Source organism: Coturnix japonica, chromosome 7, assembly GCF_054131305.1.
Source record: "Coturnix japonica strain WE chromosome 7, WE-NBRP24, whole genome shotgun sequence".
Classification (NCBI taxonomy): domain Eukaryota; kingdom Metazoa; phylum Chordata; class Aves; order Galliformes; family Phasianidae; genus Coturnix; species Coturnix japonica.
The window spans coordinates 22615306-22634566 of NC_140669.1; the positions used below are offsets into that span (position 1 = coordinate 22615306).

Here is a 19261-nt window from a genome sequence, read left to right on the forward strand (position 1 = left end):
TGTGCTTTGTTCTTTTTATTCAGGGCTCGTAACAAGAGGGTTTAGTACACAGCAACAGTTAATTCCAAGTACAATTAATTAAAAAAAAATTAAAAATTGGGTTTTGCACTCACTTGGAAGATGGTTCAAATGGCACACACAATAAAATGTTACCGGCAGCACCCAGCTCCCCAGAGTCTTGCAGGCTCAGTCATTTACAGCGGGCTCTGCACTCCTCCACTGCATCAGCAGCGCCAAAATCAAAAGCGCAGAGTGCTTCCCTTCCAACTGCAACCCAAATGTGTGTGGGGGGGTTTTGTTTTCAGAAAAAAATACATGGACCAAAAAAAATCCATGTTAGACACTAACATTTCCAGAGAATTCATAGAAACTACTTGTCCATGCAAGAAGTTCCCTCTTGCACTATTCTGACCTCTGTATAATACCACTGTAGCCACAAAATGCGGCTGTGCCTAATACTGAGTGATGCCAAAGGGTGGGGTAGGTGGAAAGTACATTGTAAGCACAATAAATTCTTTAACGTGGCCCCCTGTAAGCTATAGTCCATCACCTACCTGCTCGTGCTGTTTGTTTTACAACACTGCCTCTTCTCAACATTGAGTATTTGCCTTTGTGAATGTGATAGTTCTGCACATTTCCCTCTGCCACTGTTGTCAACATAAGAACTAAAGCCTCTGCATGGGCTTTGAAATGTTTCATTACATGCTACAGTCCTTAGTTAATGACTCTACACTCAACAAACCCAGCTGAAGCCACAGCGCTACACTCTTTCCTACAGCATCCTCTAGCAGCTTCCAAAAAAATTGTGCTGATGATGCTGCTGGGTACCAACCAACAAAAAGTCCTGTCCTTTCCAGAAGGAAAAGGTAAATATTTTGCATTTGGTTCATAGTTGCAGCTCATTTCTAGGGGAAGAGGCGCCTTTGCAGTATCTGCCAGAAACTGGTGAAAGCTGCTGGGAAGAGCACAGCAATAGCTCAGCTAAAGCACCCTAAATAAAAGTGCCACTTTGCAGAAGCTGCATTGTTGCCAATGTCAACTTTGGTTCTTGGCTGTCACAAAAGTGCTGGAGAATCACACCAGGCAGGAGGCAAAGCATTCTGCCTACTTGCAAACAGTGAGGTAGGGCTACCTCGACAAGACCAGTGTGCTGGCACAAGCAGAAGACAAACACATCCTCTCAGTCACAAGAAGCACTGCACTGGGAGAGCTTTGGCAGCAAAGGAGGTGTGAAAAGTGAACAAACCTCTGTGGCAAGTGAGCACTTGTTCTCCAGCTATTCGCCACCATCCTGCCAGATCCCGCAGGGACTGTGCAGGAGCCATGGTGCAAACCAGCAGCAATCTCCAGCCATTTCAAGGAACCCCCACAGCTCAGATGCTTCTCTCTATGTTCTCTGATGCCTCCAGCTAGCGGGCATGGAAGCATATGAAGTTTTACATATAAGGCCTCATTTACAGCATAAAAGCAACTTATGTGCTAGCATGTAGATTATCTGGAAGCTGGTTTTACTCTAGATATATAGGCCAATAACAATAAAAACCTAGTTCAAATTCACCTAAAGCTTTATGTTTTTATTCTTAGCAGAGCTTTATCTCTCATACAACTTCTCAGTTAAGTGGCACTGCCTCAGAAATAGGTCTGCTCCACTTAGTGTGTATATGTGCATTGGTGTAGGTGTGATTTTACAGCAGGCAACAAGTTGGAGCAGAAAATAGGACAGCTGGGTCTACTGCCTCTTTCTAATGCGAGTGAACTTTGTATCGTGGATGTACAATCTTGACTGCAGCTTAGTAGAGAAGTCTGAATTTGGCTACATGCTTGTGAATTCACCCTGCTCCTTTTTAGTCATTAAGATAGAATGTTTTACTGCACTTTAACCTTTGTTTGAGAGACCGACAGAAAACAGCTAATAAATGTGAAATCTCTAAAACCTGGAAGTTTAAACACAAAAAGAACATGTGACAAGAGCCTTAGGTCTCAGATTCAGTAAGACACATTTCCACTAATTCTTTATGTATTTCAAATGAGCCAAAATATTTTCTGAAACACCAACCAAATGGCATTAAAAGCACGTAAGTGACAAGAAACCACAGCCCTGCGGCTCAGCTCAGTATAAGGCAAAGCAATGGGAATGAATATTTTATTTCCATGATTCTTTAGAAGGACAAGGCTGCAATTCAGTATTATCTGTATTGAGTTACTTCTCTGATGGCAGAGTGAAGCCAGTGACAGCTTCTTTTGGCTGGGATATAGCAAGGTGACTCCTGCTTTCAACAAGAGTGAAATACTTGTGAAGCTCACAAACCACTGATGCCTGACTATGATCTCACAAGAGGATGCCTAGATCAAAAATGTTATCAGTGGTGATCAGAGGAATGTTATGTGCTCCTGTGAGATCAGTGAAGTACTGTCAACACCAGGATTACAATATTCCTGATAGAAAACCCAGACAACTTTCTTTTTAGGCTGTCCACGCTGCAACCACACCACACCCAAATGATGTATCCTTTAAAAACATTTAAAGGAAAGTAGCAAGCACAGTAAAGCCAGCTGTTAATATAAAACTGTATATGCAAATATGCACATCTCATTGGCAGATGTGAAGTCAACAACAGCTCCGAATCTGTCAGCTATTTTATAGATGGATGGCGATGAACAGTCACTGAGCAGTTTCACAATGGTGCACAGGCGCATGAGTGTTGTCTGAGCTCCACAGCTGCTCACTGACGGTTCCTGAGCGGCTCACCTCCCACAGTGCCAATTTTAGCACCTCAGAGACTGTTGTCTTGACTTGAGCCTGAAACTTCTTGCTAATGAGAACATAGAGGATTGGATTGAGACAACTGTTGATGAAAGCAAGGCCTGTGGAGAGGGGAATGCCATCCTGCAATAAGGCGTGCAAGTTTTCATCGTGGTGAGCAGAGAGCTCCACAATGCTGAATATGTGATACGGTGTCCAGCAAAGAAAAAAAGCTACAACTACAGCAATGATGGTCCAGAAGAGCCTGCTAGAAGTCAACACCGTTCTCCTCTTTACTTTAACAATCAGCAGTGAGTAGCAAATAACCATGGTCAGTAGAGGAAAGAGGTAACCAAAGGCAAGCCTCACCCAAATCAAAATATGATGTCTCAGCAAAATGAGATCTCTGTCATGCAGATGGAAGTTGTTGTAGCAGATGGTGACATTGTTGAGAGCAGTAGCTGTGTCTCTGAAGTATAAGGCAGGGCCAGCAATAATTGCAGCTGACATCCAAATGACCACACTAAGAATGAGGGTGTTCTTTATAGTCCGGTACTTGTAGGAAAAAACTGGGTGTACAAGGCGGATGTAGCGGTCAAGGCTGATGAATGTCAGGAAGAAAACACTGGCAAACATATTCAGTAGTGCAATGAATGAGTTCGTTTTACAGAGCCACTTCCCAAAAGGCCAATGGAAACCCATTGCCACGTATGTGATGTAAAGGGGCAGAAAGAGAACAAAAATGAAATCTGCAATGGCTAGATTGAGGAACCAGAGTGTAGAGACAGATTTATCCCACTTGAAGCCCATAAACCAGATGACAATGGCATTGCCTGGGACTCCCAGAAGAAATGCCACACTGTAAAATGAAAGGGAAATCATATGGGCAATGCTGAGGGTAGACTGGGGTGATTCTTCTTCCTCAGGCAGGTCATAGAAGTAAGAGTAGTTCTCAAAATCTTCAAATGTCATGTTGCACAGCTGCTTTCTAGGGAAGAAAAGAAATGGAACAATCAAAGGGGAACTGTTGTACATAGTAACCTGCAACTCCTTTGAGCTTAGTTTCATATTATCTATCACTTCCTGGCTGTCAAACTTTATTACAAAGCTTGCAGAGTATTTTGGCTGCAGACTTTGCAAGAAAAAACTTCAGACAAGTAGTCCAGGAACTGTTTTCCTTGCTTTTACATCTTAAGAGAGCACTGACCACAGCATGACTGGTAGATGATGTTGCAAAGTTCAGCTGAATCGTAATTTGTATTCTTGGGATTGGTATTTTACCACGGTAGCAGAAATGCTAAGTCAAGGCCTGAACAGTGATTGGGCACCTGGCAGAAAGGCAGGGCCAAAACAGGGGAGCTCAGGTGCATGCAGTGAGATTACCAGGCCTTATTTAAGGGTTGGCAGCAGAAGCATGGGTACCTCATTGGAGATCCCTGCCTGTGTGATACTTCCAGAAGGTAAGCAACTTCTTTCCTTTATTTCTGTGCCCACGGCTGTTAAAATTTAAGAAAACTCTCACTTGCTGCAGCGTGGGACCTTGTTGCTTTCGTTGCTATACTTTCTATAGGATTACAACTGCTCTGATCCTATTTGAAGTAACAGACCATGTCTGTATCAAAAATCAGAGTAGTGTTGGGTATCTGCAAAGGCAAGTAGGTGCCAGGAAGCCTTTTTTCATAGTGGAATAAAAGAAATTATGTGCATCCTAACACATTTCAAGTTATTGTTAACAAAATATAGACAGTAATTTTGCCAGCAAGTGAAAGTTTTTTGCTTTATTCCTGTCTATTGCACATTCATCCTCATATCAAGGCATGCTGATTCTCAGACCCACTCAGTGTTAGGTTCCCTGGGATACAGCCCAGACAAAATGCAGCAAAGGATGTAGAGAAAGAAACATAAGGAAAATACTTCAGTGGCAACACATACAACTGGCATATTCTTCCATTATTGATCTGAGAAACAGAAGAATTAACAGAAGAATTAAGGGAAGAAAACAATGTTTCCAGGAGAGTAATAGACACTGTAAGTGCTACAGCTGGAGTTATGATTGGTTTGTGGTTTTGTTTACTTGTTTGTTTAGCTTGTCTTTAAAAAAAGTCTCAATTTTCTTCAGTTACAAAGGCTTCTGGAACTTGCAAATACATTGTGATTTTTCAAATAGGAATTTTCCTCTAAAGCTGAAGAGGAAGAGTGTAGGAGGGACAGGAGGAGTAAAAGGGAACACATAAACCAATAGAAAGATCCAGAAGGAAGAAGAAATGCACAGGAAAACATTAAATGATAGTTGAGCAGGAAAAAGCACTTAGAGGTTCTGTGTTCATTCCAAAGTACGGAGAAAGATTAGCATAGATAACCACAGTCTGACAGAAGTATCTTCCATACTCAGAAGAAATATTCTACTAATTTCTGTTGTCCTTTAAAGCAATGTTTTTTGGCTGCACTGAGAGCAGGATGTGACCAGCCCATTGGCTGTACCATGCATGAGCTCAATGGTACATTTTTGAGTGCTAGTTCTGTTCAGAAACTGAGATTCAGCCTGCGCTTTTGGAACCCAGCTATGCATTCCTGCAATTCCATTGTTGTGGTATGCTAAGAGACAACAGAAGCGGGATGTCAGGAGAAAACTGCCTGCAGAAGCACATCTGCAGGCCTGTATTTATATATGTAACTTTCCTTGCGTAAGTGAAGCTATGTATGTGCACACGTTGGCGGTATTTGAATTCTCATTTAGAGATGGATGAGACAAGGCTGGAACAACAAAGCTGTGTAACTTCATATCTCCTGTTTAAAAAAAGTAATAAAAGTCACTAGAGTCTCATCCATCATGAGGCTAAGATAGCATTTGCCCCTTGCAATTTGCATCAAGCTAAAGGAATGTTATTTGCTTCACTGCCCTGATAAAATGATATGTATTGGGCTGTACTCATGTAATTACATGCCCCGTGGGGGTAGTCTCTGCATCAAATGCTGGTACCACCCATCTGAGTAATTTTTTCAAACAGCATAACATCTGCTGAGAAATGGTATAAACAAGAGGCAGTACCACTAACATCTGGAACAACCCTACATTTGGACAGTTTCAGAGGATACTGAAGTTAACTGGATTTATAAGTGTCTTCGCCTGTATACAGAGTTATAACTTCAAGTTGAATTTATGCAATTAAATAAACCAGTGCGTTTTTCCAGTATTTTGATGATTAACATCCTGTATGTTAGTCATTAATAAGGCTTGCTTTTAAGTTTCTCAGTAGCTAGCACAATACACTTGGATTCAAGCATTTTCTCCCCTGAAGTGTAACCCCCAAACTACCTTTTCCTAACTGGGCTAAAAACAACAACAATAACAGATGCTTGCCTACTGCCCAACAACATTCATTTGATATTTAGAATTTCACAGATAATGTACAGCAGAAAGAAAGCAGCTAAATATTGAGTACTTACAAGCTTCCATTCAAAGAGCACACGTCTAAAAGGCAATGTACATTGGGGAAATATTTTTCTTTGACTATCTTTTTCCTTATCTCTACCTCCCAGTCTTCCAGCAGTGGGGTAAGAAAGTAGGACGAACATTGTTTACCATTGCTCCCAGGGCACAGATGATGAAATTAGGCTATATGGCAAGACTTGGCAATTCAATTTGCAAAGCCCAGAAGCTGCTGCATTTAACTTCTATATATGTTTGTAACAAGCTTCACGGCATTGGGTGCTGCTCTCCAAAAGATAAGCAGTAGGGGATTTTCAGTGGAGCTGTGCTGTTTTAAGGCAGTAAGGATGCAGATATATTTTTTTTCTCCTGGGAGAGCCATTAACCATCATTCACAACGAATATTTCTTTCTGTTACAAAGCCCCAAACACATGGGTTTATTTATTAATATACTTTAAGAAGCAGAACTATCTTGAAGCCCAAGTTCAAGTCTTTTAAAGTAAAGAACAGAATTTAATTTCTTTATTTTGTTTCTGATTTCCTGCGCAGTCTTTGCTGAACTGCCTAATTTACAGACTGAGAAGACTTTCATGAACCTGTCTGCAAATAAGTCCAATAGGAAAAAGGCTTTTGGCAGTTTCCATTTGGTTTCTAGGTCTATTGTTAGAAAGGGAGAGGGAGATGATGCAGTTCAGTGTCTCAGACCCTACTGTTCCAGGGCTGTGAAAAAGGGCCACAGAGAGGGAAATATTTCTTAATAAACAGGAAAATGTGGTCAGAGACCTGGCAATAGGGCCTGGGGGCAGCTACAGGTTACAGAACAGTGTCATATTGCATTTGGATGAATACAACCAAGTTTAGACTTCATCCTGTCTTCTTTTTAAACAGTACACAGTCTGTGTAAAGTGTATGCTGAGCAGTTGTCTTTTAACTGGTGGTCTGTTCCTGTTTGCTGAGGTCACAAGCAGCTCTGAAAACTGAGTTTCCTTGACTCAGTTGATTAATTATGAATATAGTTGTTAAATTTTAAGCAAATAAGTTTCAGAATGTTTGACTAGGAGGCTTCATTTCCTGTCCCCTTCTGTGAAACGGAAATCAATTAAGAAATGACTTCATAGGAGCATCATAGGATGACTCTCAGTGTTAATGCATTTCAGATCCTAGGACAGAACGTTCAAAGAAACAAGGATTGTTAATAAACATATCTAAAACATAAAGCCTAAGAGCTGCTGGGAAGAAATTTTACCGTGTGTCACATGAAATGTCTTTCTTTGGATTTTAGGGAGGGAATGAAAAATAAGATCAGAATTGACAGATTTCCTTTTTTTGTTGTTGTTGTTATTATTTTTAGTTATAAGTACCTGAATTTTGTATTCTGTGCCACCGTGATAGTATTCTAGAAAGGTGAGCCACAGTGACAGCTCAGACAAATGACTGAACCTGCTCACAACAGAACAATTTTGTCACAGTAAGAAGGGTCTTGCAGTTATGATATGGGACAAGGTCTATGGGCTCTATTCCTGGCTGTGCCACATGCATTCTCTGACCAAGGGAAGTCATTTGACCTCACCATGCCTCAGCCCTGAGGTCACTGGAATGGCTTTGGAATGAAATTAGGCTGGGTTTTCAGTCTAAAATAGAAGACAAACAAAACAGTCACAATTTCCTTCCACCTCACTCAATGTAAGGTATTCCTAGGAGTTCAAGTTCTCTGGGCAACCGTGTGAGTTAGGGTCCAGTTTAACTGCACTGGTAATTTATGCCACATACTTGGGCTGCAGCCCATGCAGTATCTCCCTCACCTAAAGTTTTAGAAGTTTACAGATATGTCCAAAGGAAAAGCTTATTCACTGTCTGTCAGTTAAAATTTAACAAATACTTGAGTATTTAATATATATATTAAATATATTATATTAATTATGTTATATTAATATAACAGTACTTGAGTGACCACCTCCAAATATTTGAGTGGCCACCTCTAGATCTATTTGTTCAGTGTGATAAACTGCTGAGAGCCTTTGGGCTGCCAAATTGATTTCAGAGGTCTCAATAGCTGGCCCTGACTTAATAGGAAAATCATAGTATGTGGAGTTTGTTGTCTGAATATTTAGTTTCAATGTGTAACACAAAACCCCTCCTTTTAATGTTTCAGTGAGTAATTCTGAGCATATCATATTCTGCATGTATGATCTTATGGCTACTGGAAAGCCTGTTAGATCGATTCACTTCAACATTTGTCATTTGCAAGAATTAGATGCTGGAGAACACCATCTAATATAAGGCCACCCAATAAGGTACCAAACTTTAAATCTATGTAGTTTCAAATAGATAAACTTTTAGGTGAATTTCATGTTCATCTGTGAAGTTCAAAACACAGATGGCTGAGCAAGTTTGTTAGAAGAATATATATGTAGTTCTGGAAGGTATTTTACAAAGGCATAAGTAAAGATCCTAAAGTTAATAGACAACAATGGTGAGATTACAAACTGTCAGCCAGCTATGTATGGAAGATTACCACTTACCTCCTTGTGGAAACATTCTTATAGCAAGAAGTGTCTGGCACACCCATATTACAAGACTAAATTATAGCTACAGTATAATTTAAGCTTAAATCTGACCCTGCAGACAAAGCTTCTAGGAAACTGGCTTTTTTATCTGGTACACAGAAAAGCAGAATCAAGGCTTGTTTTCCACAAAAATGCACAATTGTTCTAGTGGTCAGACATACAGTAATGAAGTGACTTTTTATGCTGTTGTGAGTTCAACAACTTGAATGGATCGTGATGGTATGACATGGACTAGAAACATTTTTCAGGATGCAGTACAGATATAGACTTGCTCTAGAAAATAAGGTGGGATTGTAAATAATCATCATTCTCCATCATGTCTCTGACTGAAACAGCGTTAGAAATGCATATGCAAGGTCCTAGCTAGACATTCTCTAAAACTTATGCCAAAAGAAACTGTCTTTAAGCAAGGCCAAACATGATACTGTTAGTCATAATGCACCACTTCATCTGTGGTATTGAAGTCATCTGACCAGATAATAGTCTTGTAACACTTTGTACAGATTAAGTGAGTCTTGCAATGAGATTAACTCATAGAACAAACACAGCTAATACTGGTAAAACAATGATTTCAGGCATGGACTTCTGCTGCCACAGAAATGTTAAACAACAAATGGAAAACCCAACTCTGTATCTAAAAAATGTTTCCGTAATAGGAAAAATATCTACAGTAACTCTGGTTTGAATAGAACAAATCATCCAGACAACTGCTGAAATTGAGCAGCCTATTTCTATAAACAGGTAATCCAAAAGTCTCTAGAGCCAGCAACTGCATTTGGTAAAAACTGGTTTATTTTCATGCAGATCCCATGCACTAAGATTTCCATCTCCAAAGAAAACACAGGAACTTGGATGTCCTTGGAATATGCACTGGGAGGAGGCGATATCTTAACTGTGCAGTCAGCTTTTGCTCTCATTCTGCTCTGTTAATACAGCTAAAAGTCCAAATAACATTTCTGGTATCATGAGTGTAAAGAGTTGCTGTAATCTCTGCAAAACAGCCATTATGAAGGTGGAAAGGTTAAACCTCTACTGCCATACAACCAGCATCTACCTCTGATGCTGTGGGCCAACATAATAAAATAGGAGGTTTTACTTTTGCAGCAGCACTTGTAATAGAATCAGTGTACTACTAGTATTCTTACAAAGATATTTATTTTTACTTTACAGACAGTACTTATTTTAGACTCAAGCTTATGCTTAAAAGACTGAAAAGAAAAAGAAAAAAAGTAACCAAAAACCCATACTATATTAGTAAAACAATTTCAGGGGGACTAGATATTTGTGTATTTCCCTAATGTAGTACAGGGAATACTTCCTAGCAGCGATCTGAATAGATGGCATCTAATTCAGATGTTGAACTATAAGCTTGGAAATACTAGTTTTACAGGTTTCGTATATTACCTTTGCAAATCACTTTCATGTCACATGGAATTAGACTCACCAGACATCACCCAATATGTTCCAGTGAGAGTTTAAGACACTGAGAACATCTTACTTAATGTTCTTAAAGGGACAATGGTTCTCAACATTTACGGAACATCTCACTTGAACAATATGAGGTTGAGCTCTTTGAAAGATTACCAGAAAGAAGAAATGGGAGTGTTGAAAATGGTATTATGATGAAGCTTCAGGAGCTACTTACAGTTTTCTTGTCTCTGTCAAACAGGTAGCTTCAAAAGAGATCAAAACTTGCTGTGCCAGGCTCACACTTGCTGAAAGAGGCAAGCATTTTGTGTTGGGAAAGTATTCAAAGGCCCTCGCCTTTGGAGATCAAAGCCTCACTGCATCTAGGCGCAGTAAGCACATAATGAGAGACAATTCATACCTTGTTTACAATCAAAACAGAATAAACTGACACAAGAGAACTGTGGAAAGGAGCAGAAGTAACTTGCCTAAAGCCAAACAGTAGATTCAAAGAAAGAGATGAAGGTAGAATCCTGACCTTGCCAAAGCAATGAAGAGGCAAACAGATTATATGGATAAAGGGAAAAGGTGCTGGTTCTTCACATTCATGTCTTATAATTCTTGAAATATTTCTTGAGAATTGTCAGGAAGGGACAGAAGAGAGATATTAGGGAAGGGAAGAAAGAAACAAACAGGCAGTTTAGAGGAAGACAAATGAAGTTGACAGAGATGGGAATACATTGCTCTCTGTCCTCCTGGAAGTTCTTTCTGTGATCTAATCAAGAATTCTAGAACTGAAATTAAAAATGCCATTCACTGCCTATTTGCTGATGTTTTCCTGATTGTATGTGGTGACCTGAGATATAGATATCTATATCTATGTCAAACAAAGGAAACTGAAGTCAAAAGAAGTGAACAGATAACTAAACATTAGGCTAACCATGGAAAAATTTGTTTGGCTTTCTTTCTTACACAAGTATACCTGGGTACTAGATGGCCAATGGTTATAAATACATTAAAACTGCATCTACAACTCTTAATGATTTTAGGGTTAGAAAAGTGTAAGAATAATAGTAGATACTGGATACTCTTTGGGAGCTAAAGTTCCTGGCAAAGTCTGGAGCCTTTTGGAGTGCTGGCCTTTATAAATACCCCTGAAGTCAAACTGGCTTGTTTCTATGGGTTTGGTTAGTTTGCCATTGGGCTTAGCAATGAAAAGAATACTTTAAAGAAATGCAATGCAGTAAAGCAGAGAGCAGGTAAAAAAGAGCTGCAGCAAGCCAGTGAAAGTTGTCTCTAGAAGACAGCAGTCACAGCCTTATATGTGTTTGTTTTTCTTTAATCTCATGTTTCCAAGACCATGGCATATGGAACATGCTGAAAATAAGAGCATAGAAGCAAATGCTTTGAGGACAATTTTTCTTTTTGTGTCAGGAACTTCAAGCACTCTGTAAAAGTAGCAAAGAGTGTTGGAGAGATGATCCATGCATGATGATATCTTCCTTCCTAAAACCAAATGTCTCTTGGGAACTACCCGCCCCAGCCTCAGCAGTTTCTTCTGGTAACGTGCCATGAGAAACTGTCCCTCCAACTCAGTTCTCTTCTGCAAAGCCAGCAACAATGCAGCTCTGCTCTCAGACTGAATGAACACAAATCAAACCATTATTAGAAATAATGAGTGAAAATTAGCCAGACAACCAGTAACTGCAGTGAGAGAGACATCAGAACTGTTGGCACATTCCACAAGACAAAATGAATAGAAAAGCCAGTAACAAAAGCATTCAGCAGACTACAGTGTTCTGCAAAACCATCTATTTACTATTAGGAATAGTGGAATTATTCACATACTTGCACACAAAGATATTTAAGAACAGATCATAGACTGAAAAATTTAAATGTCAAGTTAATCAGGAAGAAAATTTTATTCAGTTAGAAAGCAAATGTGTCTTAATTCTTAGTGAGTCTATGCATCTTCTATGAAGCTAAAGAGAGAGAGAGTTCTGGTATTTTGTTTGATTTTTTGCAAGATAGTATTTAAAAAGGCTAGAGGGGACAGTGATGTGGATATCACTAGGGCTGAACAGGAGATGAAATTCAGCCCTGCTTATTATATTCTCATATAGGAAGCTTTAAATCTTGTTTCCTAGAAAACTCTATTCCACATACTGAGTGACAGCTAGATTCACATCACTCTACCTTACTTCATGATAGTAGGAGAAACACACACACCTTCCAGCTCAGCTCATAAGGATCTCTTTGTAATTCTGCATGACTGTAACTGTTCAGAATAATGATGTTCTCATCCTGTTAACAGTAACGTATTTGTCAATTTGTTACCTGAAGTTGAAATGATATCCTGTTCTACAATCTAGATCAGAACCAATGTACTTATTTTTCATATTACTGGAATTTGTGATAGCTGTAGGGGATGCACCATCCCTAAGCCTTAAAGCAAACAAATAAAACTAACACCAGGAATGGGGAGATATTTCAGCCGAGGTCAGCTGGCATTCTTTGGCTGGCTAAAATACTTCTTGAATAGCATATAAACATATTTGAAAGTTACTGAAAATTAAATTCACACCTATTTTCATATCCCTTCTTGCCTCGGGGTTGGTTCAAAAGAACCTTTGAAACAAACGAGTATCACATTCTTTATACTAAGTAACTCTTTAAACCTGCTACCTTACAGAATTTGCTTGCAAGTGTTATTTTGTTAGTAGATACATGTTATTCTGAAGGAAAGGAGAAAGATTTAAAACTTAATAGAAAGATTGACCTACCTTCTTAAGAAGGAAGCACAGGGTGAGTAAGGGATGTGCTCTCTGTAGGAGAAGGAAGAATGAAGTGAACTGTAGGGATCAGAGTGACTTCAGTGTGATTCCAGCTGCTTCATTTGGCTACTGCCTTCTTCTTAATAAAGCTGCAGAATGATATAACACCGTGTTTGTTTTCAGCTGTGAGGAAGTAGTTTCCAACTTCCCTTGGTTTGCTAAACCCAGTTCTGAAATATTGCCCTTCTGTATAATCCCAGCATTTCACCAAAATAAATGTTAGACATGTGAATGAATCATTCTGGCCGGTGTCCAAGCAAGCAACAGATGTGGTGGCTGATGAATGGAAATGGACTTTACAGTTGCAGGCTGCTTTTTGTTATGTAGAGAGGGATTTTAACAGTACTACTTTGTTCCTTACCGCTCTGGTTTATAGAAAATAATGTTGAATGAGCAGAAAGATGCTTAAGCTACACTGAAAGCATTGTTTGTTAACTGTATAGTGAGATACTTTCAGTTTATATTTATTACTATTAATCTCCTTTTTGTATGCAAGAGAAAAGTGAACTTCCTAAAGCTTGAGGTACTTATCCTCTTGCCCACCAGTCAGTGCAATTCTGTGGTCAGACATTTGAACGGGGTTTTGGGAGACTTGGCTCTAATCCCAGTTCTGTCAAGAGGCTACTGAGTGCTTGTGGTCAGGCCTCATGCTATCCATATACCTTAGTCTCTCAGCCAGTAAAATGGGAATATTGTTCTCCTAGTATCTACGTACCATAGCTTCACCTGACACTGATGGTATTGCATTCAACATATCATTTTAAATCAGCTGTAGGTCTGTCAGCCTACCCTTACCAAAAAACAAATCCTCTAGTGGAAGTAGTAATCTTAACAGCTGTACTCATCTGTGACTAATGCAAGGTACCTAAAATGTTCAATGGTGATTGAATTCGGTCAACTGCAGATCTTCCAGGCATCAACTCTACTGATTCCAGTAAAAGTAATAAAAATAAAAAGTGGAATTATTTAGTGAGAAGAAAAATACTGAAATTTCAGCCCCTGGTTAATAAGACTATCAATTTGAAGCACTATTGTTATGGCTCAGAACTTATAGAATCTATCAGGAGCCAGAAACTCCTTCCAGCAAAACAACCATCTTTGTCTTTCTTCCACGTCTGCTCTAATCGTTTTGCCAATATAATGTAAACTGCTGATAGCTTGTAGGAGGAGGAAAATGCTACAAATGAGAGAAGGATAGAGATTATGTTACAGCAGGACACGGAGTCTGGGCCTGGAGAAAATGATGGTGGTGGGACATAACACTTGCAAATATGTGACATACAAACAGATAGCTGGATTGCCTGAAGAGAGCAGAAATACTTCAGAAGACCTCATGATTTGGCACCTCACTTGCTTATTTCTTGGTGTTTAAATACTTCTTTCTTCTAGGTAACTGATAGGTGAGTCTTAGATGATAAAAAGCTCTTTTAATAGCAGTTCTTTTGTAAATATTGGGATAGGATGAATGCAAGCACAATTTAACTGCAGATCTGTAGAGTATTTTGCTTGTAGTAGTACAGTAATCTATCTCTGTAGGTACACCATCAGATCCAGTTATTGTGAGGCAGTTAATTCATAGGCTTGCAAAGCACTATTTGAGTAAGACAAGAGAGAAAAATACTGGGTAGAAATGCCCACATATGATTTACACTAAAAGAAAAACCTTGGCAAGCAAAGTAGAATTAAATATGTCAATTGCTCTTCACCTTCTTGGTGTAGGGAGTATTCTGATGAGTGTGATGGTTTCTATTAGTTTGAGATGGTAAACAGTTGTCTATAGGAGACTGTTTCCTTCACCATAAACTTAAGCTGACTGGGACTGCTTTAGCATGTATTGAGTTGATAGCTCAACTCCTTCATCCTTCTGAATCATGGCAGGATTAAAGTTCACACAGCAATTTTCTTCACTCTGCATGTCATAGTGGAAAACATGAAATCACAGCTGCAAAGGATCCAGCAGAAATTTTGTAGAGACAATTTTTTTTTTCATGGAAAAGGAGGGTTTTTTTTTTCCATCCCTAGGAAGAGCAAGTCACAGCATTTCAAAGATGGCTTTCTCTGCCAGTATGCTCTTCCTGCTTTTTCTCTTTTAAATTGAAAAGGTCTTCTGCAGTGGTGAACAGTTACTAAATTTGCACAGTATGACCTGCACATGCAGCGTATCTGTGAGCAAAATAAATAGAGAATAGGGTTTTACAGGCAAACTTCTATTTTAATCTGAACAGATTTTTTGTTTGTTTTCTGTTCAGATCTAAATATATCACTTCACTCTTCTGCAGTTTTGATCAGCCACAAAGGGAATCTTACATCCCTGAGGAATGTAAGCTTACTTCCTACAGCTTCCTATGTTTTAATTCCTTCTGTGCTCAGAGTAAAAACTGGAATGGTGAGTCCAATGTTTTTGCAACACATTAACCATTGATATCATTTTATCAGTATGAATACCAGATCTTTTCAGATAATTTTCAAATGTTTTATGCCTGGAAGAAAGGAAATGAGAAAAATTACTCCTTGTTTGCTTTCATATCTTTGCCATTACCAATATGGAAGCTGCTTCTATTTCACTGCATCAGTTTTGCCTTTTCAACAGGGTAAGTTAATGAACTTCTGGAGTTTTTATTCTACATTTGAGAAAGTGTAGAACTTGCAGAGCAGCGAACTAGTAATTTTCAGCTGATAGAAGTGAATAAGGGAGAATGTTTTCAGACAAATAACAGATTTGGGGTTGAGCAGCACTGAACAGACTAGGTCCACTGAAAAGCAAATAAGTTCTAAAATGCATAAGAATTTTTCTTCTCTTTAGAAACAAACATACAGAAAAAAAAAAGCAACCTATAGAACAAAAACAGTATATATGGAAGGAAAAATACAGAGAAGCCTTCTGAAAGTGCCTTAACAGTATTAATCAAAGTATGAATTACAAACTGACTAACAAAACCCAAACAGCTTTAATTTACCAGCAATACAAATACCAGCTGGTTGTGACAATTACTTCCCTCTCATAGGACCACTGGTTCTTATTGAGCTGTATATTAAAATGAGCAGGTAATCTTAACACTGAAGAACACATCAGACTAAATCCAAAATGTATAAAATCAGCTAAGTTGTATTAATTATGTACTTGTAAACTTGGTCAAACAAAAGATATTAGTTTTTCCCAGGGTTCATTTAAGCTGAATAACACAAGAAATTAGCTACTTACTTTTTGAGGATTCACATGTTTAGAGTTCAGTTTGTTTTACTTTTAATTATTCACTATTCCTTTGTGCTCTTTGTTTGAATCAACACCTCACCGATAAAAATCCACTTTGGAAAGACTGTATTTAACTACCTGACAATCCGGAAAAGTGTAATTTCCTGCCTTTCCGTGGAACTAATGACTATTCATGCCTATCCTTTCGGTGAAGCTGCAATGTTTGCTTGTGGCTTAACTGCCCACCATATACCATAGTCAGCAGCTACAACAACATTCTGCGAGGGTTTAGACCAAACAGCCCGATGAAGGGAGCTTTGCCTTTTAGCAGATCCACATCTTTCTATGCAGATATTGAAATTCTTTAGACTTTCATGTTTAACGTGTCGAAGTTAATCAACATGCAAAAAAAACCACACAAGCGTAGAAATGAATTACTGTATGTGTGTAAATATGTATCTGCATACAAGTTTGAACAAGATCTTTAAAAGCAGCACTTTATGCAACTCCTACAAACAAAACAAACACAGGCATATGATAAATCTTGGGCACTCCTTTGAAAGAGGAGAAGCAGAGGACAACCTGAGCCATGCTTTTTAGGATTTTAGTTTTCTCCATCCATTTGGGTCCAAGTCATCAGTATGGGTGCCCACACCTACTCTTTTCTATTTAAAGTTTAAGTTGTGAGGGTTCAGTCATCCATCTTTTATATACCAGCCCTTTGATATACCAGCTCCCAAATCTACAGCTGCTGGGATTATATCCTGGTGTTGCACACAACACACATAACTCTGTGACCCAGGAGGTCGTTTAAGTTTCATTTTCTGCAAATATCATTAATGATTCATAACTAAATTGTTATAGTTTGTAAAGATGATTAACAATGCAGGGAAACAAGCAGGATTATAAGGAGGAGAGGATGAGTGCCAGTTCCAGTAGAACTTAATCAGCTGTGGATCTTCACAGACACAACGGTGAGTGGATTCAGCACATATATATTTGTATCTTTAAAGTTGTTTTATACATTTATCAGTTTGTTTTTCTGCTTGGTGGATGTAAATACTTACTGTGAAAGGTGCCATGTGACAGATGGCAGCAGAGGGGTAGACTGACAAAATGGCACCTGACATGGAAGTGCAGATGGTGCAAAGGGGGAAACTGCCCCTTCTCCGTTTCAAGATGAGAATTAAGGCAAAGAGGCAATACACTGAGTGTATGTACCTTGTGTCCAAAGCAGAAACTGACTCTATGACATATATAGACCATCCACCAATATGTAAGAGACTTCTGGTTTACTGAGGGACCAGAAAACAAAGACACTAAACTCTGATCCAGAGAACTACTACAAATACAATAATAGCACACAGAATGCCGAACACCGCTCAAACAACAGCTTTTTTTGTTCTTTTACTTCCTCCATTTTCTGAATTTTCCATGAAATTGTTTCTGTGTTTTCCAACTGGAAGAGAAAGAGGTTTCTTTCAAAGGCTGATGTTGTTGCTTATCAGCTTTGCTAGACTAAAAGCAAGTTTTGTCCCTGGAGAAAAACATAGCCTCTCTATTCCACGCTATTTAACTTCCTGCCCTTTTTTTCCCCTTTCTTTCTGAATAGGATAAAGAAGCCTCTCTTTAAATGATTCCCAAGGTAAAACAAGGTAGAGCCTGCTTGCTCTTGGATGTAAGAAAATATTTTATGTGGTTTATTGTGGGAACGTTTAAAAAATTAAATATAATTTAGAACAGCCAATGTGAAAGAAAAGAGCATTTGTTAAACTGCCTTGGGAATACATTTTGACCCCACCTTAAGCTGCCTGCAGAACACCAACTGACTCAACATCATAGCATATATATTTGCAGCTCCCTGACTCCCATAAATGACACTGCAGACAAGGAAGCTGCTGAGGTATTTTACACTTGGGGTCATCTTACATTCATCCACATCTATTTAAAACTGGAATTGCTCAATTGCAATTTATATATACATAAACGTTTAATTTAGATATTCAAAGGGGTCAAAGTAGGCAGATAACTTTTGGGAGCCTGAACACTCAATGCTCTTAAACAGAATACATCCCCAACAACAAGTTTTTAGAAAATTAGTCCTATTGGAAACACGTTATTCCCTGCCTGAGTAATGGGGATAAATATTTACTTTCATGAATAATCTCAGAGTTCCTATGATGGAAAGGGTGGTGAGATAGAAGGGAATAAAAGCTACTTATGATTCCTATTTTAAATATTTCAAGGTTCATGTTAGCTTCTCATTTAAAACATGCATTTATTCTGTGGTATACCTACACCATGAAAAAGGATAGTTTTAGATCTGCCTATCGACACATTCTGCCATGCAGATGAGAATAATGCTGTTCTAAGTGTGTTTCTCTCTTGCTATCTGTTTGTGGGTAATAATAGAACCTGCAGTTCTTTCCATTTCCTTCATAGGTGGAGGCTCTCAGGTTATAGAGCTCCCTTCAGCACTGGCAAATCGAGTCATTTTACTACTTTCTACTGCATTTGCTAGCATGTCCATTTCAGAAACTATTGTATATTTCAGAGTGATTTGGTAGCCAACATCTACACTTGAAAACGTTGTCACTTCTCAAGGGCTGATCTGACTGTATCAAACAGGCAAGTTTAAATGGTGCTATTTTTGAAAATAAATATAAAACAAATGGGAAATGGAATTAACAAATGTTAAGGGACTCTTATTTCTGAAGCTAAAAATAAATCCATGCACAAGCTGAAGGTGAAAGAATATCCTGCAATTCATGACCGGTCACAACAAGCAACCCCCAGCCTTCTTCCTGACCTAGTCCTGTTCTTTGTGTCACGATTTTGAAAACACAGACACTATTATTTCAGAGAGATGAACTCACTGAACAGTTACTAGCAGAGAGTGAATAACTGTGAATGTAACACCGAGCTACTTATCATTTTACGATGAAAGATGCGTTCTCTGGGAGCAAACATTATTCTGAGTTTCAAAGGGGAAAAGGATCGGGAGGCATTTCTCCTTCACTTTGAAAAGTCAAGCACATTTTATTTTGCTCCACAAGAGGGCAGTGTGGGCACCAAGACAACATTTT

The 19261-nt window shown here is 38.8% G+C and overlaps 1 protein-coding gene across 3 annotated transcripts in view; it reads right to left on the reverse strand.

The window, feature by feature from the left end:
• CMKLR2 (chemerin chemokine-like receptor 2) overlaps window positions 1–19261 on the reverse strand; it is a 22035-nt gene continuing 2774 nt past the window's right edge. The window contains exons 1-4 of one of the 3 annotated variants that reach the window (XM_015868239.3): window positions 16185–16315; window positions 12932–13071; window positions 10387–10456; window positions 1–3731 (exon numbers count right to left, since the gene is read on the reverse strand). In XM_015868239.3, coding sequence (XP_015723725.2) covers window positions 2663–3715 — 1053 coding nt within the window. In that variant the 5' untranslated portion in view covers window positions 3716–3731; window positions 10387–10456; window positions 12932–13071; window positions 16185–16315 and the 3' untranslated portion in view covers window positions 1–2662. Of the gene's footprint in view, window positions 3732–10386; window positions 10457–12931; window positions 13072–16184; window positions 16334–19261 lie in introns of those variants that run through there. The other 2 variants (XM_085553368.1, XM_085553369.1) reach the window with 2 other exon arrangements.